The 22,015-nt window shown below is 39.9% G+C and overlaps 1 protein-coding gene and 1 long non-coding RNA gene across 2 annotated transcripts in view; one reads left to right on the forward strand and one right to left on the reverse strand.

Moving 5' to 3' along the window:
- Window positions 1-8,327, forward strand: part of LOC114013152 (uncharacterized) — an 18,665-nt gene extending 10,338 nt beyond the window's left edge. The window contains exons 3-4 of the long non-coding RNA XR_003556025.2: window positions 5,760-5,849; window positions 7,592-8,327. This is a non-coding gene — a long non-coding RNA (uncharacterized LOC114013152). The remainder of the gene's footprint in view (window positions 1-5,759; window positions 5,850-7,591) is intronic.
- C7 (complement C7) overlaps window positions 1-21,647 on the reverse strand; it is a 24,010-nt gene extending 2,363 nt beyond the window's left edge. The window contains exons 1-17 of the mRNA XM_005241180.3: window positions 21,175-21,647; window positions 20,813-20,868; window positions 19,974-20,049; window positions 18,887-19,028; window positions 17,951-18,089; window positions 16,992-17,130; window positions 16,214-16,348; window positions 14,769-15,012; window positions 14,016-14,129; window positions 13,445-13,611; window positions 12,196-12,424; window positions 11,504-11,675; window positions 11,041-11,128; window positions 9,536-9,668; window positions 8,563-8,754; window positions 6,015-6,111; window positions 931-1,115 (exon numbers count right to left, since the gene is read on the reverse strand). Of these exons, the coding sequence (XP_005241237.2) occupies window positions 931-1,115; window positions 6,015-6,111; window positions 8,563-8,754; window positions 9,536-9,668; window positions 11,041-11,128; window positions 11,504-11,675; window positions 12,196-12,424; window positions 13,445-13,611; window positions 14,016-14,129; window positions 14,769-15,012; window positions 16,214-16,348; window positions 16,992-17,130; window positions 17,951-18,089; window positions 18,887-19,028; window positions 19,974-20,049; window positions 20,813-20,868; window positions 21,175-21,180 (2,314 nt within the window). The 5' untranslated portion in view covers window positions 21,181-21,647. The remainder of the gene's footprint in view (window positions 1-930; window positions 1,116-6,014; window positions 6,112-8,562; window positions 8,755-9,535; window positions 9,669-11,040; window positions 11,129-11,503; window positions 11,676-12,195; window positions 12,425-13,444; window positions 13,612-14,015; window positions 14,130-14,768; window positions 15,013-16,213; window positions 16,349-16,991; window positions 17,131-17,950; window positions 18,090-18,886; window positions 19,029-19,973; window positions 20,050-20,812; window positions 20,869-21,174) is intronic.
- Window positions 21,648-22,015: the final 368 nt, after the last annotated feature.

Below are 22,015 nucleotides of genomic sequence, written 5' to 3' on the forward strand. Positions count from 1 at the left end.
TATGTTTTGTTAGGGTTTGGGTTTTTTTGCCTGTGTTTGTCTCTCCTGAAGCTCCAGACAGTTTTGATTATGTCTTTTTATTATTTTGGCTATTCAACCCTGTTAGACAAAAGAGATGAACCCTTATCAAGTAATCTTTTTTATTTTCAAAATATGACAATAACTGTGCCTCTAGCTGGAGCACTTCTAGAAACCTAATTTACTCCTTTATCTTCCCATTTCTGGCAACCCTCCATTAAAGGCAGTGTAGTGTAGGACACTCAGGGAAATTACATTAGGGAATTTGAAAACTTCCACTGCAGACAGATTGCAAAAAGCTGGGACTATTTCCTCTGAGGGAAGAGACATTCATCTTTGATCGTAATATGAGAAACAGGATAGGCAATGAAGTACAAATAAAAGTAAATGGCTTTCCTAGCTAGTATAGAATAAGACATTGAATTCCTTGACATAAAATACTGCTGGGGATACTGCTCGGCAAATTTTAGGAAAGGATTTGCTGTTCCTGTGGGCAGTAAGGACTCCCAGAACTACTGTGTTGAGGAATTTAAAACAGCTGGATACAGTAAAAAAAGATAGGGCAAGGGTTTCACCCAAAACTTCCCAGGGACCAACAGGTGAATTCATTTAGCAGGGACTAGGAATAAACTTCTCCTGCAGATAGTGCATTTTGTTACTGTGTCCTGCAGGGTTTTCTTTTCCATGGTCGGAGCTTCCTGCCATGTTTGGACACCAAACACTGGGCTGATGGTTTGAACTCGCTTAGCAGTACCTGGTGCTTCTGGGAGGGTCTGGAGATACCATACCAGGACAGACCTATAGCTAATGCATAACAGGGGATATAGACCTAATTTTAAAAACATTATTTCATTCATAAATAACAATAAAATTTGTAAACAATTTTGCTTACAATTGTGAAGAAACTCTTACCATCACATTTTTCCCATGAACGGCATGATCCACACGGTATTTCAGCTGCCTGAGGTATTTTGCAGTTTTCTGCGTTAGTAACAGAATATTTTCTGCCCATGCACTCCAAGGCATGCATCTTGCAAATAGTTAAAGGTGTGTTTCTCTTGGTTCTTTGATCTGTAGCACAGGTGTCCAGGGAAGGACTGAAAACAAAAGCAGAGACTGGGCTATTTAAATGTGCTTTTTCTTGGTACCCCTTAAGAATTGCTAAGGGTGTGAAAAACATTCAGGGTCCAGTTCCAATTTCCCTGTTCATTGAAGTACATCCTAGGATTGAGGCAAGGGAACTTGAGACATAGATGTGAATAATTCAGCCCTTTCTTTTCCACATGATGCTGCACCTCAGCAATGCCAGGATCTGTCCCCTCTGAAGGACATGGATATTACTGGGCATTTGCCATTAACCTCAGTAGCAGTGAGGCTGAGACTTTAGTTAAAAAAGGTTCGGACCTCAATCTAATATATCGCACATGTATGCATATTAAGTACATACATAGAAACATATCATACACATATGATATGTACACACATGCATGTTCATTACAATGTTTCATAAGTATTTCATAATTAAAAGACATTAGATTATGCTTAAAGACTTTTTCTCTGCTGTCCTTGAAAACCTTAACTTTTACTAAACAAAATGTTATGATCCAACATCAGAGACCAAAGATATTTCTGGAAATACACATAATGTCCACAGAAAATTAATGAAAAATCTGCTCTATTTATGCAGGGAATTTGTTTGTATATTTCTTGAAATTCAGATATTGTTCTAACACTCACAAAAATTAGCTTGTAAAAGTGGTAATAGCAATTCTTGGACAACCTTAAACAGCATTAGCTTTGGGGACAGTTCCAAGAAGTTGCTATAATTTGTGTTTCATGCTGTAAGAACCCTTCCATTATTTCTGGATTTTAATCTCAAACCCCAAACTTGTCCACTTATTCTCAGTGCAATAAGTGGCATCTGTGTGGAGTGAACAATAAAAGTGCCTGTCTAGAACAGGGCATGCCTGTGCTTTCCCAGATGCACTTTACAGCCAGAGGTAAGGTGCCACACAGGGTATGAGAGAGCAGAGATGTGTTCTCAGGGGATGAGGACCTTTGAAATGGGGCACCAAAGGATTATTCTCAGTACAGCTCCTCCTTCGGAGCTCACAAACACTCCCACCGAAACTTTTAGTGTCTAATGGGTCAGTTCTGAGGGTCAATCTCAGCTACACAGGTGTTTGGTGGGGAGGAGAGGCTGATGAGGAACAGGCAAATGGCCCTAATGATCTTCATGGGACTGTCTGAAGGGATGGGTAACAGTCCTTGTGAAAGTGGCTAGTGAGAGTAGGCAAGAGGAATTTGGAAGAGGGAAGGTCAAGTAAGAAGGTCCTGACTCAAACCTTGCTCACTTGCTGGCCAAGTGTTAAGACTTATTTTTTTTTTCCTGGGAATTAGGAAGTGGTTTTTAATCTATATGATGAAAAGTGCCTGCTCTAAGCTTTGGGAATGGTTCTTTGTGAGATGGTTTTGAAGCCTCTTAAAAGAGCTAGCTTTACAGAAATTTTAAACTACCTGTAACATAGTGCACCTTGAAGATATTTAAAAAATGGCACAGAGTTCATCAGCTGAGCCTGAAAACTTTGCTGCATCTACCTGCAACTGAATATGTCCTGAAGATTATTAACTTCATTACACCTCCTACTGAAGTTAGTATCAACAACTGCAATGGCTCCCTTAACTGCTATGCTCAGTCAAAATACCAGCCATTAAAACTCTAGTAAAGTTTCTTGCCTGAACTTTCCCTAAGGCTCCTTTGTTAACATAAAGAATAAGGTTAACCTTATTCTGAGGCACACTAAGAGGACAGCCCAAGGGATGCATCCCCAAGCAGCTGACAAAGGAACCCGGTGCCTTTGTCTGCATCATGTTGTTTGCTCATCTGGCTGCACAGCCTATGAGTTAGTGGTGCACAGAATTATAACGTGAAGTTATCTTTACAGACAGAGGGATAAGAAAAACTTTATCTTTAAATACCACCTTAAGTTCGGAAGAACAAAGTGTGATTCAGGGAAAGCATCTAATCTTTAATTAAGTTGTTTATTATGTCTAAAATTGTTCAGAGGCCTTCTTTATTTGCCTGAGTGATAAATCTTAATATGTAAGTCTTAAGGTCAAAATCTTGTACACAAGGCAGCTTAATTTAGCTGAAAAGATTAAGGCCAAACACAACTGCACTAATCTGCCTGCTCTGCACCACTTTAGCAACACCCAAAAGAAGGGAGAAGGCTGACTGAACCAGCTGCCGGAGGCTGAACCGAGGGGTTCACGCTCCATGTTGCCAATCTCTCACTACAGTATAATCCCTCGAATTGTCTTGAGAGTGTCTCACATACTCGCTTCAGCTGGGTCAGCTGGGAGAAAGCCAGTGGACATCAACATGTTCAGATGCATAAGAAAAAGGATGAAGAATCTGTACTCAGAAATTAATAATTTGCACTCATTGCTGAGAAGGGATATTACAAGGCTGGGAGCACCATAGCAGTGCAATAGAAATTATTAGAGGCAAAGAAGAATCTTTGTGTAAAGTGAATGTGAGAAATTCAATACCTTTTACCTAAAAAAGAAGGCTTGGATAAGAACAAGCTTTTACTAAGGCAGATATTGTAAGAAATTAAAGAGCATATGCAAGGCAGCAAATACCTTCTCTCCCTTTCACCTACAATGAGAGGCAGGCAGCTTTCAATGAAACTAAAAAGTGAAAAATTCAGCATCTTGGTAATTATTTTAGCTTCTTAAAATTATATTCAAGACCAGAAGTTATAATCTAACACATGCCAAGAACTCTTAGGAGAGACATAGATGCTGTGCAAATAACTTCTGAGGAAAAAAGAGAGAGTCATATTTTAAAATTATCAACTCTCATGTTTCACTGTGGAGATAGTCTTCAGCTGCTGGAGGCTGAGGTTTCATCCGTATTAATGCACTGTGCTCTGACCCCTTCCTTACACCAGAGTCAATTCACACAGAACAGCTGGTGTCCATACTGTTAAACTTTCTTTGTGGAGTGCATCAGATGGAAATGGTCCCTGACCCTAGTAACTCCCGCCCTGTGCCTGGGAATTATCCAGGAGTTGGCCCTTGCTGAAGCTCTGTGAGGAGCTGCTTTAGCAATTTAGCAGCTCTAATGCCCAGGATCATTCTCTTGCTCTAACTGATGAGGATAGATGTAGCCTAAGGCACCATGTCATGAGGGACAAATTACCCCTCACCAGCCTGTTACAGGGTTCTTGTGCTGTCCCAGGAAGCCTCAGTTGTTAGTCTCTTGGAAACCGAAAAGATGTAGGATGGGTCTGAAACCACGGTGTTCCTGAATTCCCATGTGAACTCTTGTTCCCAGCTGTCTTCTGCGCAAAGGCTGCTGCTGAAAGTCACTGCCACAGCAAAGCAAGCCAAGTTACTTCTGCTCTTTGAGGAAGGACCAAGATCTGCTTACGTGCCTTACTCCTACAGCCTTCACAGGCTGGCAGATTAGTCTGCTTTGACAGCTGATGATTTATCCTTCTATTATTAGATGTGTTATTTCAAGACAGAGTGAAAAGATGGCATCAGGTAATAGAAATGACTGTTATCTATCTTCTGCCATTTTGAACATAATTATAAAAAATAGAAACATGCAAGTAGTAGATTAATTATAACTGAAGCCTGGATGCATAACTGAATGTAATTCATTTAACTTCCAAGGTTATTGTGACTCTGCCCAAGGCCTTCCCTAGCACTGTGGACTCCCCTCATCTTCCACTGTAACTACCTTAACACACCCATGAACCAAAGGAGGGGTTGTTGCCTCACTTTAATGAGTATCAAAACAAAAAGAGTAGGACCAGGTTATTTAGAATATTTAGGTGTTTAAGGATAGGAACAGAGCCTTAGCACAGCTGTTACAAACCTGGCACGTACCTTTGCATGCAAGGCAATGGCCTCAGACTGTAGGGAAGTGCCTAGTGGATCTACAAACCTGAACTAAGCTCACCAACTTTAATTTTGAGATGCTCAAAGTATAATAATTTTAGCTGAGAACTAGAGTCACTGTGCAGTGCACTCTTGAGCTATGTGGCTGATGGAAAGTACACAGCCTCAGCTGAGAAATTCTGTTACCTTGAAATCACTGGAGATGACTTAAAAATTTCTTCTTCCTACTACACAAGGATAAGACCAATTTAGTCTGTTATCCTGGACTCTCCAAACTGCTCAGCTCCTGCTGTGACATAAACCTGGCCAGATTTCATATCCAGAGCTCACACCTGCTGTTATGACTTTATAGGAGATTTCATCCTGTCTATGCAAACCAGCCCAGATGTTGGAGTGCTGAGCTCTTTCACACATCTGGCCATCAGCACCAGGTGGTCTCAAGCATTTTCTTGTTACTCCCCTGTTTTGCGTCTGTTACCTCTATGTTTAGAAAAGAACTGAGAGAGTTACTTGTTTCCTTATATTTCTCCTGCATTGCTTATTGCAGAATATAGGCTTAGATCAAACAGGAAACAATAAACTCTGGTCTACAAGTTATGAGCTCAGGAAAGGTGACACGACTGCTCTGTGCAAACTGCTGTGTAAATGGGAGATTAGATTATTGTGGCTTTCATAACGCTCCAGTCTCTCATCAGGAGAAAGAAATCAGCTTTATTTTGCTAGCTTACTGCTTTGATGGTTTATGTCCCAAGGGCCTCTGTTCTAACTTTTCCTCAATCTTCTAAATCTTCAAAATATCATTGTATCTTTTTCCATCTATTTCACAGATCAAGTGGAGCTGAAATTATGCCTTCACCTTCTGTCATCCAACCAAATTCCATCACTGCCAAAACCCACTGACAGCTCTGACAAGGCAGGTAAGTGATGAACAGGACACAGATTGAACTGTAAAGCAAACAAATTACAATGCCTCCTTCTCATATGAGTAAGGCCTTCTCATCTGTCATAGACTGAAGACTTAAGAAATTTAATTGGTCTTGAATAAAGTGAGAAAGTCATTGCCAAATTCAGCCTGAACTTACCCACACTCATAGGGCATTTTGCACACACATTGTGACTGATGTACTTTCTCCCATGGCTGACATTTAGGCTCTGTCACTTCTGGTTTCACACTGGGCACTGAAGTAGAAGAAAACAGATAGTGCTATTAAGGGTCAGAAAAACAAGGGCTGTTAAAGGTCTACTCTGAAATTATCTTATTAGTTGAGCTTAAAAGGCACTGAATTATACAACCATGACATAAAATCACATCCTGCATGCTCATTAAAAGTATCTACTGCATGAAAGTAATCAACATTATTAAGAAGATACTATACACTTTGCAAAGTTACTGTTCAGTAATTTATTCACGGGTCGTGAGTCAGATGGAAGGAGACAGATACTATGCTCAAGCTTAAACATTCATCTAATTTCTGCAGCAGCTGTTTGTTTCTGCTAAACTGAGCAGTGCTGAATCATAGTTGGCAACAGCTTTATCATTAGGTTTCAGAGTTACTGGCTTCACTATTGTCACTAGAAAAGCTAAGGCTTCGAAGTCCTATGTGAAAGTGTGAACTTGAATATCTTTATACACTGATGGTGATGACTACTACAAGTTCTATCATTAGTCCTCAGCCTGCACTAACTTTAAAAACAAAACCAATAGTGATTATTGAGGAGTTTTCGTCATTGCACATGTACTATTCTTTGAGTGCTGAGTTGTATTCCAAGCTTGAAAATGAAATCAGCCTTTGCTAAACGTTCCTCTGGAGATGTCTATAGCAAGTAATAGCAAGAAAGTTTTATCCTGATTTGTGTTTTAGATTATATGTCTGTAGTTTTCTATGTTAACGTGAAACTTTACTACCCCTGAATATTGTTGCCTTTTTAAAAAAGAAAAATTCAACAAATCTCCCTTATGGATTAAGACTTTTTAAGCCAAATAGGCAGAAATAGCCAGAGAAGAAAAAATTAAAGTGTTGCCATGCATTGCAATACAGACAGCAGACATAACCATGTCTGCTTGAAGAGCGGAAGTTTCCAACAAAGATCACTGCCTTGTCTCCATCCCTGGGGCTGTTGGCTGTATAGCTGACTGTTACCAACGCTATTGCTAAATACTCTCACCTAAATGTATGTGTGCTGCATTGTCTGCATATATATTTTTTTTCTTATTTTTTAGCTGTTTTATCTCATTGTCCTTGTTTTCTTAACTGTTGTTGTGTTATTCTAATCTAATTGTTGTGTCCCTCCCCCCCCCCTTTTTTTTTTAACTTTTGTACTAATATAATGTTCCCTTACAGCCAGGCACAAGCTGTTTCTAAGGATAGAAGCATTTGAAACTGGTTTTAGTTATTACCATAATTTGAATACATGATGTAAGAAAAAAAAATTATTAAAATCAGTCACTACAGCTAAGTCTAAGGAGTAATTGGCAACAGTACTTCAGCACTTTAGCAGCAGTGGGCCATTCATTGTACAGCTATGTTATTCCTTCTGAAATCCTTACGCTCCCTGTGTATGTGGATATGACACAGCAGCAGACAAGTTACACTGGGAATCTCATAGGACCATCACCTTTTGAGGTCTAAGCCTGACTGCCACCTGCCTCTTCCCTCAGGTGAAGCTACCTCAGGCAGCAACCGGCTGATAAGGAGAGGACAGATATGAAATGCAGGAAGCATGCCTAGCCTTCTACAACAGTGGCTGTTGTCCCCAAGCAATGGCCTCCCCAGGGATACAAGAACATCTGGGACCTTGGGTGAAGATGCAACTGGCCTGAAGCAGAAAGCTGCTTGGATGCCTGTATGTCGCTGATCAGCATCTTAGAGGTGCTCAAAAGAAAGCCTCACCTGCCTTCCACAGCAGGAAAAGATGACTCAGATAGAGCTGCTTTATGCTATCGCCCATTTCCCTCTCTGCCAGTGCCCGCCAGTATCAACCCAGAGCTTAAACAGAGTTATCATGAAATTAAAGCAGTGTTTTCCCGTTACTTCCAGTTCCTGGAGATTTACTTTGTCTCAGCTGTGTAACTGTCAGATGAGCAAAAGGAGTCATGCAGCCCTGTCCTCTCCTGTGAGAGGCTGTGGTGCACTGAACAACTTCCAGATAGGAAAGCCGTATCTCTGAGGTGCAGGTCACATGGCAGTGGTGCTACACATGTGCGTAAAGTGAAGCATATTGGCATGGCAGAATAGGCAGCATACATCCCAGGCAATCTTTTAAAATATTGTTAGTGACAATACTTGGTAGCAATAGGGGAGCGGGAAGCAAAACCCTGTAAGGAAACCTCACAAGAAATGTCTTAAGGCATCTTGTTGCAACAGCCCATTAAAAAACAAACAAACAAACAAACAAACAAACAAACAAACAAAAAACCCCAAAACCCAAACAAACAAACAAACAAAAAAACAAACAAAAAAACCAAAAAACCAAACATGCTCACATTTTCTGTGCTTCCTGCTGGTGATTTAAGTATGGCTTCTGTATCACTAGATCAGCTATAGCTCTGTCTGTATCTTGTCTACGTAAACCATAATCTGTCCAGGAACAAAACCCCTGCATTGCACTTGGGAGACTGCAGAGGCTTACCTGGTCTCTTGCACTGGATAGTCTTCATGTCAGGAGACCACTTGAGACTGGGCTCGCACAAAACAGAGTGTGCCCCTTCTAAGTGCATGCCATGCGGACAAGACAGAGCTATTCTCTCACCGATCTCATACACAGGTTTCCATGGCTCTCCTTGCAACCCCCCCTCCAGGATGGGCAGGAGACAAGCGGTTTCTAAGAGTTGAAGCATTTGAGATAGCCACAGTGAATCGATGTATTGCAGAAAGCAGTCACATATTCTACCTTCTCCTAAATTACTTAACAAATTGAATGGTAAGATTAGCTGATCTTCCTGTAGAAACATATCAGTCATGTTAGCACAAGATAGTAATTCATCACACCAGCCAGAGGTGCAATACCAAGGACAGAGTGACCTGCAGGTCCAGACCTAGCTTGAAGAGGGCTCCTCTGTTCTTAGGACTCAAAGTTGACTCACAAATAAAACGTGCAAGGAAAAAAAGAAACCCTAATGTTTACTGACCAGGTTAGAGGAAAAGACTGAAGTGGGGGAGATCATCCAAGATTTGTAAAGTGATACTTGGAGTTGTGTTCCTGTGACAATGTGCTTATTTGAGAACTTTGCGGTTGCCCAGTGCTGCCCACTGGACCTTTTCCTCAGTTGGCTTTGATCACAAACTCATTCCAGTGGTTCTTGGATATAGCCAACAGGACCAAATTAAGCAACATTGTTTCTGCAGGAAGTAACTCCTGGACTGGAATTTAATCTCCCTCACTTCCAGCCTTCCTTAGAAACAGACTTTATAGGTATGTTTCTATTTCAGTATTACAATATCTGGATTCAAAACAAAAGTCAATTTAGACATGATTATGTATAGGTAACGGGGAAATGCAGGTGCGTATTTTCCTCCTGTTGTTGGAAAGCAGACGTTCAGAGATGTTTCACTGGAATTCAGGAATGGAGTTGTCTTTCAAAACAAGAATCACTGAGACATACCCTGGCAGTATCTGTCTCCAGCTTGCCACTGTAAATCACTGCCACACTTAGCAACAGGATCACCAACAAGAGAATATCCATGTCTGCAAGCATAAACGATGCTTTTCCCAACAGGGTATGAGTTTTCAGCATTCTGAAAGCAAAGGAGCAGATGACATTTTGGATATACAATCTAAGAACCACTAGCAGCATGGAACTCCCTTTGATTCAGGGGTACAGTAGCTGAGGACAGTGAGAAATATTAATGCCACCCTAAAATGCACTGATGAGAGTGTCTGCAATACTGGGTGAATTCTGGTAATCAATAGCCAGTAAATGTGATCAAAATCAAAGTGTTGCTGCAAGTTTGTAGAATACAGAATATTTGGGATTTCTTAGCAAAGGGAGGGTTAGAGGTGAAGGTGCTCAGTGGCAGGGGTCTGGCAGTGGTACATGAGGGATGGAACAGCACTCTCCTGCCAGTGTACAAACTGACTTCAAATATGCCTGTTATTGAGCATTCAAGGGGGTACATAAGCTCTTGAACAGCTTTCCAGGGGGATCAGTGGAGAGTATATGGCTCTGTTAGTTCTTACAATGGCATGTTATCAGCTTGCTAAAGGTTAATGTGATACAAAAGACCTGGACCTGAAGAGACTGGTCTTTTCATATTTTATATCTCATTCTCTCCTAAGGATAGGTCTTATGAAAAATTGAGACTACTCCACAAATTTCAGGGTTTTACCTTCAGTTTGTGAAACAAAAGTATCAGTATAAGAGGCAAGTATTGATTACTCCCAAAAAAACAACACTGGCAAAAGAGGGAATGCAAAATTTTGGATCTTGCCTCAGGTTGCAGTTGTGCAGAGGTAACTAACAGATTTTTAACTAATCCTTTTATCTATATGTTGGGCGAAAATACTCTAGACAGCCTCATAACATGGAGAAGGCATAATCCATTCCTCCAAGGGAGGAATTTAGTCTCCCTTGTTAAATAGGGCCAAGTTACAGTCAACCAAATACCTTGTGAGATCATAGTTTCATCAGGGAACATGAATGTACAATGGTGATTTACGGGGTGTAGAGTGAAGATGCCTAAAAAACATTATAGTTTTGCTATGGACTTGCTGGATGACCTTGGACAGTTTACTTCCTGTCCTGTTTTTTTCTGTAGTTTCCTGTGCTTTAATATGTAATTAATGTGGCTCAGAAAATGTTTATTATGTGTGTAGGGTAAAGGACAAGTAGATTGTTTTTCTCCATAGCTACATTCCAGAAAAGGAAAGATTTTGTTCTGGGTTTGGGGGTGGAGCATTTTTGGTTTTCTTTTCTTTTTAGTAAGAGGCCTTGGCTAATGTCATATAAACTTCAGCCAGGGAGAAATGCTGAGAGTGCTGCTATACAGTAGCTCTGATACTAAGCTTGCCAAGAAAAATACAAATTTGCAAGTAACTATCTGTATTAACTGTAATAGAGACACTGCAGATAGCAATAGGACAGATAACAGAGTAATAGAAATAACTTACTTGAACAAATCCATTTTCCAAGAGAGGAGGAGGTGAACAGAATTGTGTAGGAGTTATGGATAAATCAAAACAGTGTGGTTCAATCAAGCTATGAAGCAAACAAAACTATGATTTAGTCTGAATTTAGTCTCTCTTCCTTTCAAGATCCTACACTTCTCAGTGAAGCCCATTTTCAAGGCTATTATGTGTCCCATTTACATCACGATTATACCTAAATCAGGCACTGCCAGGCCATTTGAGAGAGTGCTAAATAGAATGATTTCAAGTTTACCAGCTTTTACCCCCTTTTTCACTCTTATTTTGTATCAGATTCACAGCTTCTGAATTTTGTTTTGTTTCAAATTAAATTTGAAAGCTCAGTAAGTGATCTAACCCCTGAATTTGATAGCCTGTGCCTCCTTCTGAAATAAATTTTTAAATCTTCCTGTAGTTGTGGTCAAAATGTGGGGTTTTTCCTGCTTACCGAAAATGCTGCAACTCTTCCTCTTCACATGGTCTGCTTTCACGCTGCTCTCCTATGCAGGCCTTCCCACCGCCACGTGGGGAGGGGTTGTTGCAGGCTCGACTCCTTGATTTCCTTCCCCCTGAACAAGGACTCCAGGAAGACCAGCAGCTCCAGCGTCCATCAACAACACCTATGTAATATTTGGGAATATTTCACATTAAACCACTCTGTAGGTAGTTTAAAGGCACAGGCTGTTCAAAGCTACTGATGGTCCAAACTGTACCCTTGCAGAGAATTTTAGATTGCAACAATCTAATCTTCCATCTTTCACCAATTTGCCTTTTGCAAAAGTATAATTCCATGGAGGCTATATGTTATCAGAGTCTGAGAGAACATAAAAATAACTATCAGCTACAACTAATCTGCAAAATTAAAAACCAAAACTTTTGAAGTTATTGACAGTCATTCCTTTAGTACATATACTTATTTACAGAAGGTCACCTTCTGAGCAGTTAGTATTGTCCACTGCATTTAACAATAACAATAAAATGTTTTCTATGTTAAGCATTGTTTGAACGTGCAACATATGACCCAAGCAGGCACTGCACATCAGCGGCTCATTCAGGTTGTGCAGAGGCACAGACAGACGCTGGAAGCAGGAAAGCACACTTTGCCACTTCTAAACTCTCACAAGTTTAAAAAGTGCTGACCTGGCTGATCTTGCACCAGACTTCCCAGCTCACAAGCTGCTCCAAAGGTGTAAGGCTTGCAGTAACACACACAATGAGTTCCTTCCACGGTTGCCTCACCACCATTCTGACAAGGCTGACATTTGCAGGGATCGTTTTCAGCCATATATTCTTCAATGGCTTGTTTTAGGTAATGCTTTTTGACCGAGGAGCAGGGCACTTCCTTTACGAGCTCATATAACGGTGTTAGCTACACACAGTACAGAAACATTTATATTATAATAGTTATAATTGGGATATAAGAGTTCATAAGCACATTTTGTCATGCAAAATAAATTGTGATATATGCTTCTGCACATGAGAGTTGGCAGATGCTCTCATGTGCTAACTAGCTAGCTAAAATCTTATGTCAGTATGTAATATTGGACTTTTTCTGAAAAGTCAGCTCTGCTTGACAGCATCCATTAAAACTAGTGGTAGATTAGTCATGTTTAAACATATTTGAGCTATGAGATTATGGTTGAGATAAAAGTGTAACACAGACCACAAATGTACAGTAACTCAAAATTCTCACCCAACTATTCCCAGCCTAAAAAGCTGGACATTTAACAATTCATTATGTTATTTCATTAAGCAGTGATTGAATGTAAAAATAAGTGAAAACATTTTGCATTTCTATTGCCTCTTTTATGATATTCTGTGCTTTTACATTTATTTTAAAACTTCCTGACAGAGATCTTTTGTGTCTATACCATTCTTCAGTTTCTTCAGTATGCAGGCAGTTCCCCAAAGGAACTTAGACAAGGTAGCAGTGAATATGGCCATGCCCAGCTTGGAAGTATCTGGCTTCCAGAAGCTCCAGTTGTGCCTAAACGTCTGGATGCAGAGACGAGGAGGGATAAAAGGGATACACTGAAGCTGACAAGCTGAGTGGAAGCCACACAGACCTGCCAATACGCATTTCAGGAAAGGGGCTATCTCAGATCTGCGCTTTCTCCAATGCCAGGATGACCCTCTATTCCTAAGCAGGATTCCACTAAAGTCACTGAAGGTAAGATTATAGGTATTGACCTGCCAAAAGTCATGGTGCAGCTGACCATATTAGCTTCCTGTCATTTTCTTCCTGTTGACTTCTCTTTTCTTTTTCATAAAGATCTGAAAACAGAATGATTGGACACTACAGCCTGATTAATCACCAGCTATGGCTTAATCATTTCTCCCCTTGAGGTGATCCCATCCACTCATGTCTGCTTTGAGAAAATAGCCTTACCTTCTGTTTAATTACTCTGGGATAGTCTGTCACTGATCTGGCCCAAAAGGAGTATCTCTGACTGTTCCCAGCAGGATTATTCAGCTCTAGATAACTAAGGCCAGCAACAGCACCTGGGCTTCCTCCTTCTATGTAGGGGTCTCCTTTAATCTTATTACCACTGCTTCCTGTAGATTCAGAAGAGGAAATACAGAAAATACCAGCATTGCTATATTTACAAATGGAAATAGAAACAATACATGCAAAAACTATGCTAGCAAGTATTGAAAGGACTCATCAGGACCTGTGCCTGGATCAGGAGCTCCTACACTGATAATATATAAGAAATATCTGGTTTTGCATGTGACTTGGCAGCCCAGTCTTAGGGTGTCCAGGAAAGTACTAGTTACTGGGAAAGCATCAGCAATAATTCATGAGTGTTGGAAAGACTTTAAGCCAGGTACTTGGTGTCCAAGTTCAGCATGTTAAGACAGAGTTCAACAAAGCTACCTGCTCCTCACTTTGACAACTACTTAAGAAGAGACGAAAGACGGAGACATGACAACTGTACGAGTCACTGTTCAGTGTTTACCTGAAGAAGTCTGTAGCAGTTCATCCAGTTTGGAGCACTTTACTTTCTTCTTTTTCACAATGAATGCATTCCAGCCTGATGTGGTGCATTCATACATGTCTGTTATGCTCAAACCTGCAGATAATCGATCTGTTAACAACATTGTACACAGCAAGTATGTTGGATTAATTTTCAAGTTTCCCATTGACTTGAGATGTCATGAAGTATTATACCTAAATCAGAAGGCAACTAACTAGTGCATCCTGTGGGAAGACCCAGGAGTTGCTAAGGGCTATGGATGGAGGCTGAGAGAGGGGAGGTGTATCTGGAAAAAAATTGTTTCTTTCATCTCTTTTCTCAGCAGTCCCTAATTCTACAGCACGGCTCCACACTAAGTGCCATCATATGTGTCACTGTGGTGTTTGCTCTGTTTGTAATTTAGTCTGGTTTAAGCAGTTTTACCCAACTTTGCTCTTCAAGTAACTTTTAAGCTTTAACATTATTTGGCACTAGAATTCAAGTTTAGCCTCATGAGCTCCTGAACCAACTATCAATTCATTGCTAACCATAGCACTGCAGGTCACAGATGTGAATCTAGAACTAAATGCTGTGGTTTGAGCACTTTTTCTAATCTTCTTTCTTTTGCCTGTGAAGAGAATATGGTTACTAGAAGTCACTTGCTTGATTTTAGATATTAGCTGCAAGAACATGCAAATAAATTTTTATTCTTGTTTATTCACTTTGTTTTTTGTACCAAATACTCCAGTGCTCTACCTTCTGCTTTCATTTTGTCAGTATCCATATAAAAAATAACTTTGTAGTGTCCTCCTAGAGATCCAGAGTGTAAGAAATGAGTCCCAAAATGTTCAATAAGTCTTCGGTAGACACTATACTCATAGATGACTGGAAGGTTGGCCAGTTCCTTCCAGAAGGGCTCCGCAAGAGTGAGAAAGTCTGGGTTGTTGTTAATAAACTGAGCAACTTCCACACTGTTCTCAACAACCATCAGCTGCTTACTCTGGGGGAAGGAAAAGACATCAGTCAGCCTCCATCAGAGTGGTTCCATACTAGCCAGATGACATGCACGTGATATTGGCTACTAACAAACTGCTTTACAGAGCTGTTGAATATGCGTAACCAACTTTGTGAATGCAAGAAGAATACTCTGATGTTAGGAAATATCTTTTGGACCTTTATTTGTAATTACTGCAACATCTTTCTTTTCCTCCTTTGTACCTGAAAGCTAGCATAAGGCCACTTAGGAAAGAAAAATATCACTCTTCAAAGCTAATGTCGTTTCCAGCAGCAGAAAGCCTGGCAGTAGCAGGTTAACAAGCCTTGTCCGAAAGGAAATCAGAGGGACTAGAGAGGTCTTTGCATCCTGTTTTGTCTAGAGGAGTCTGCCTTTGTAAGGGGGTCTAGCAATTTTGAGGATGCTGCTGAATTATTAAACCCTCTATGCATATACAATATTGTTCACCTCAACCTCTCAAATTGCTTTTGAACCTTGTTATGTTAAGTCTCAAAATATGCCGTTGCTAGTGTGGTAAAATGAGCTTGCCATGAGCTTGTTCTCTGTCAACTTGGGAGTCATAAAATGCACAAAACTGTTACTTGATTTTATCTGCTATAAGATAGAGGTTATACTTCATAATTGGGAGTTACTCTCAAATTATATATCTAATATTTCTTTTTAAATAAGTCAAAAGAATAAGCACTATGACTTCCTGGCTATTTAAAGCACCAGATCTCTCTCTTAATGGAGTTCTACTAGTAGAAAATGTATTATAAAGTAAATGAACTTTCATCACAGAATTACTGCAATTTTTTTGCTCCAAGATACTGACAGAGGTAATAGAAGGGAAAAAAAAAAAAAAAAAAGAGGCAGTAAATAGGAAGAAAATTGAAAAGATTAATTAATTATGAGAAGAAGCCATTCCCTGCCCCTGCCCCCCTACAGGGAGGAAAAAAGCTACTACATAAATAAATTACTAATGAAGAGGTAAAATGGAGAAAGTAAAACCAGCAGCCAATCCTTTTTAATTGATACTCAAACAAGGGATCTCTTTTAAAAAGTTTTGTACAAATTTTTCAGTCATGTACTTTGTGCCAAAAATATCTGGACAAAATAAATACTTGCATTTCTATATAAAACCACATCAAAAAAAAAGGAAAATGTTTCTGCAAAATACTAAGCCACAGCAACAACTTATACATACCTTTTGACTGTGTTGCAGAATTTTATTCTGTGAATAACTGTGTCCACTGTTTGAGTTTTCATACCTCTCTGTGTGTTTCATGTAAGACCAGCTGCTGTTGAAAAACTCATACGTGAAATCATTCTGAACTTTAACCTAGAAAATGAAAGATAGAATTCTGTATAAAAAGCTTCATGAAGGATGTTAAAAATTATATATAGTAGAGCAAATGCTTCCTTATGCAAAATTCTGATATGTTTTCCAGGGTGAACCCATTTCAGATTTCATTAAAAGTACTGAACACTGTAGGAAAAGCAATACATGTATATATATATTGAATGTATATTTGTACATGAAGTATTTATGTTATGAAGTAAAGTACACTAAGGATTGCTTGGCATGCTTTTGATAAACATGAGACAAACCAAATCCCTGAGACAGTGACTTCAAGCAAAGCGTATTTCTGGAAGATCTGCACAAAGCACCCCAAAGCCTTGTGCACATAACATTTCTTCGGGTGATATAGACCACTACTTATACTGAGGAGATGGCTTTACATGCAATATAACTGTGAGAGAATTAGAAATCACATCCAGGGAATTACAATTTTTTTGCTTTTATTTTAGCAAGGTACACACCAGTTTGTATTTCAGAATAGTAAGTAACTGCAGAGAGGGAACAGGTGTCATTTGGCTGTGTTTAGGGAAACATACCCGCCAAGAGACCTGACAAGCTTTGCATCATTCCTCTATTTTTAGTCATGAGTCTACATACAAAGCTATGCCTAATGGAAACATACCTGGAAAGTATAAGCAAGAACGCTTTCACTCAGCCTGTAGTATTCTCTCCCATCACCGCTAAAAACCTTTCTGCATTGTCCTCCAAAGCTTTTTGTATGAATGACTCTTCCCCTTGTCTCACCAGTAATGGCATCAAAGCTATGAGAAGAAAAACATGAGAGATCATTAAGATGGAGAGGTAGCAAAGTATTTTACAGGATGCAAAAATTACAGAGCCATTACAACTGAATCCTGTATCTGCAAATTAAGATCATAAGCTGATTTACCCAAGGAAAGAGTATATCAACTGGTAGACTTCTATGCCTGCAGAACTCAGCATGCATAGTATGCTACCATGTGGAAAGCAAAATGTTGCTCTTTTTGTCAACAAAAATGGACACATATTGATATGTCTTAACATTAAGACATATCTATCACAACTGATTTTAAGTTTTACTTTTCCAGCAATTAATGCAAACACAGAAACAACAGGGCACCCATTCCAAAATGTTTTTGTATTATATCTGAATTATATGGCATTCCAAGTGATAAAACTATGTAAAAGAAGTTTAAAATAATTATTTTGCTAGGTTGTAGATGGAATATAAAACCACAAATCCATTTGAATCCTCAGTACCAAATGCAACAGCAATGAACAAAAAGAATGAGCATTTCTGGCTCATTTTTTCCATTCTGATGATCATGTGTATTGGTTGGCATTTCATTTCATATCTTAAAATATGTTTTCCAATAGCAGCAATTAAAGATAAAAAGCCTTATTCTGTGCTTCAGATCAAAGGGCCTCTACATCCTGGCTGCATTGAGCCATTGGCATGATGAAGGCTGTTGTACTGAATAATTTTGCAATATGGGATGCTTGACCATAGGTCCAGGAAGCCCATCTGCACTGCCAGCGTCTGCAAATACAATAAAAATGTAAATGCATTTGGTACCAATACTACTGAGCCTGGCACATTACCCTGTTCCTGTAAGTTCCGAATTCGGAGGTGTTTTATCAACATCACATACAGTCATCTGTTTACATCGATCTTCATCTGCACCATCTTCCTCACAATCCTGGTCTCCATTGCACACAAGAGATCTGCTAATGCACTGACCTAAATCAAAACAAAAGTGCATGGGGAAAGGAGAAGTGTTTGCTTGTTTAAAAAGAAATCACCTAAAAATCAAAGCAAAAGTCCCACTTACCTGCTACTTTAATTAGCTTGTTCTCTCCCTCGATGAACAGTCTGTGCCCAGGAGGGCTTGTGAAACAACAGTAAATGTAGACATAAAGAGTGTGGAGTACACTTGAAGGAACCACAGCCATTCAAAGCTTAGAATGTATTAATAAAACAGTTAACTTCAGGATTTATTTCCTGAGCTTTCATCCTTTGACTGTACTGCTTGTGATTATCCATGATTATCTCTCTGGTAGCACCAAAACATGGTTATGTTCCTCTGTGATAAACATCTATCTACTGAGATAATGTGGGGTTTTTGTGAAAGTAATGGAAGCTGCTTGGATACAAGGACTGATTTAGGGAGCACTAGTTTCCATGACCCAGGTGATTGCCAAGATGTTTGAATATACCCTAGAACAGCTTTGAAAAATCACAACAAAGGTTGCATTCCTTAATTACCTTCTCATAATGAAAAAAACCGTACTCTGGGGAAAATTATTAAGGCAGAACGACTTAAGAGAGGCTACCAGGGCTACAGCATGTTATCTGCAAAGGTCTGCAACACTCCAGATGAAATTAGAAATATGTGTGGTTGAGGCTGGAAAAAAGGAAACATCCTCCTAAATCACAATTATCTGTGGGTCAAGGGTTCTGCAAAGCCATTGCCTATTTACTAAAGCTTAAATATAACTTTATGGTTAGAAAATGGTGAAAAAGAACTTGGATAGTACCTGAGAAACACCTGAACCGATCACCACAGCCGTCTTGCACCGGGCATCCCCTTGTTGGGGTGCATGGTCTTGTTTCAAAGGCATCCCCAGAGCAAGGGTTTCCACCATACTGGCCATAAACTGCTACTGTCCGTCTCCGAATCTGGATGCAAATCAAGGCAGATCTTTGAAAATCCAAATGCAAAGCCGGAATAGCTTACTAGTGTCACGGCAATGCTACCGCTCTGCTGCTATAAGAAAATGAGACATTCACTATTTTTTTTTTTTGAGAAAAACAACACTTGGTGTTACCACAATATGGTAACAAACGCTCAGGTTAATAGAAAGACAACTATTTCATCTATAAGGTCTTTAGACTGATGCATAAGCTTGGCTGGTTTGTTAAAAAACCTAGTATGTAACTGAAAGCAAGAGAAAGCTGCTGACAAATTTCAGTTTTATTCTACATTTTTAATAGGCCAAATAATGACTGATATGAATGCTAAAGTTTGTCAAAGTAAACAATGTCATTTTGGAAGATGATAAAATCTAACATCAGGTAGACTGCTTTTTGCTTCTAAAAAGAGTAAGTACTGTCTCATGGCACATCTTTAATTTTGACTAATCCCTCCCTAACTGATGCAACATTAAAGTAAATGAGAAGGAAAATCAAAAGCAAGTGTCTTGCACATCAGTAGAGTTGCACTGTAAAAATCAACATTTCATTGAGGATAATATTTTGCAATCAAATTTTCTTTCCTTGAGATGTGACTCCACTAACGAAAAATCAGTGGAGTTGGTACAAAGCAGCATCAGAGGGGTAATGTCTCAGTATACTGGACAGTTGAGCCTTTTGGAATTATCACCAAAATAAAAAGCGCACAAATTATTTTACAACACGAATACCATAGCTTTGAAAGGGAACATACTGGGGACAGATTGGAGGATTTCCCTTCTGAGTTCTTTGTTCTTCAGCTTTCTTGTCTGCTGGGGCTTTTGCCTGGCAGTTGATTTGGGGGTTTAAAGATACAGCAGTTCCTTAATTACTGGGAAAAAAAAGCACATGCTATTAAGGTTATGGGTATCGAAAAGCTGTGTCTATCTGTACCTGTTTTTGAGTACAGCCATCACACTCAGACCAAGGGCCAAAAGAATTCCAGCGGCAATGGACTGGAGGGGTAGGGCTGCTCCAGTAGCATTTTTTCAGAGAGAGAGAGAGAGAGAGAGAGGATAATCATCAGGGATTTCCATCCATAACCATTAGTGCAAAACTTTTCTAAACAACAAAGCAGGCCCTCAACAACAATTAGGGGTATGATCAGGATCCCTCTAAAACCACTTGGATTTGCTTTTCATGTGTGAGAACAAAATCAGTCCCAGCTTGGGCTTTCTGGTCACTGAAAAGAAAAAACTAGATACTATTCACATAGCCTGAACATCAGCAAGGACTTTGTGCAAACATAATACCAGCTTCAAGGACCAGTTTCACATTGCACAGCAGAGAGAGGCCAGATCACATCTGGAGCTCAGCAGGGAGCTGCCAGGGGCTGTGTGTACCATGGCATGCAGCAGACCTCCTCACAGCAGCTCTCACCCAGTTTGCCCATGGGATGCACTGAGGGTGCTACCTGCCCCTGGGATCGGGGCTGGCTTGCAGTAAACTGAGCTGTACTTCACAGATGTGTGCCACTGTGGCTTATTCCACCACTGTGTGCTCTTTTCCCAAAGGGCAGCTGACTCCTCTGGGCAGAGGTAAGGGACACCAAAATGCCCATTCTTGTCACCACTGAAGGCAGTGGCAGCACTGACAGCAAGCAGTGCCTCCTTTCCCAGGAGATGTATCTGAAGACCCATTTAAGACCTGCCCCATGTCACACACAACAGAAGTTGCCTGTTAAACTATGCATGGTTAGTCTTCAGCATGTAATTTATTGAAGAAATATTCACCTGGAAAAAACAGGAAAGAAGCCTGAAACTTCCAGCAACAGAAAAAGCCCCAGGACCTGGGAAAAAAAAAAATAAAAAAGAGCAAAAGCAAACTTACTTTGCTTTTCTGCTTTTTCTGTTTGCTCATACAGCTGTTCTAACTTTCTGCAATCTTTACAGTAGTCAGCTTAAAAAATAAAGGAGAGCATCACAGTGATTTTCCTGAGCTTTGTCGTGCAAGCTCATTTTTTAGTTTTCTTCTTCCTTGCAACACTGCCCAATTACATTTTCAGCTAATTATTATCTTCAGCATATAAATTTATATTTCATTGCATGTTCCATATCCATTTCATCAGTACAAATTAAGTAAGCAATTGTCTTACCTTCATGTTAGATTAAATACTCAGATATCCAGTGATTACCAGGGAAAATGCACTTTCACTCAATTCAGCAGCCAAAGGAGTCAGTCAGTCTGTCTGCTGCTGTACATTTCTTCTCACTCTGCCTTTCTGTTCTGCTTTTCTTTCCCTAAAAAGGCTGAATATTGCCAAGGAATTTTAATCTTAACCCATCTAGTGCCCTCCAGGGACACAGCCTGCTTTAGGAGCTGCTCAGTGGTTTTAGGACGTATAAATCAAGGTTTGGTTGTACTGATTGGGGTTGGCACGAAGCTGTGAAGAGCTCTTACTGGAAGAACAATTGTTTTTTCCTTATCTTCTCTCTCACAGCTTCTTTCCTCTGCACAAGGCTTTTCAGTGATCCCAGGCCAGTCCTGGTGTCACATACACTACCACCACAGCTGACTCCCCAGCTTCAGTAGGAAAAGCTGACCTAGAATTAAGCTGATGTTGCTAAGGTTTAATTTTCATCACAAATCTTCAGTCTCCACTTTGGCAGTCATGCTGATTTTTGCGACCAGCTCTCACACTGAAAATCAGCTTACATATCTGAATGCAAATTTTGGCCAATTCTGGCATGGTCTTGCTTGTGAAAGACTTCCTGAGATCATACACAGCCCCTAGTTGCAGTGATACATCAACAGCTGGCTTTTTGTATGGATGCTCTTACAGAAGTAAGAAAACTTCACTTTCTCTTTCCACACTCTGCCATGACCTTTTGTTTTTTCCTTTTGACTTTTTACATTTTCCAGAGCTGATACATTCCAGTAACAGCAAGAAAATGCAACTGCTGGGGAAATTTCCATGAACTTATTCTAGTGGAGGC

This window comes from Falco peregrinus, chromosome Z, assembly GCF_023634155.1.
Source record: "Falco peregrinus isolate bFalPer1 chromosome Z, bFalPer1.pri, whole genome shotgun sequence".
NCBI classification, from domain to species: domain Eukaryota; kingdom Metazoa; phylum Chordata; class Aves; order Falconiformes; family Falconidae; genus Falco; species Falco peregrinus.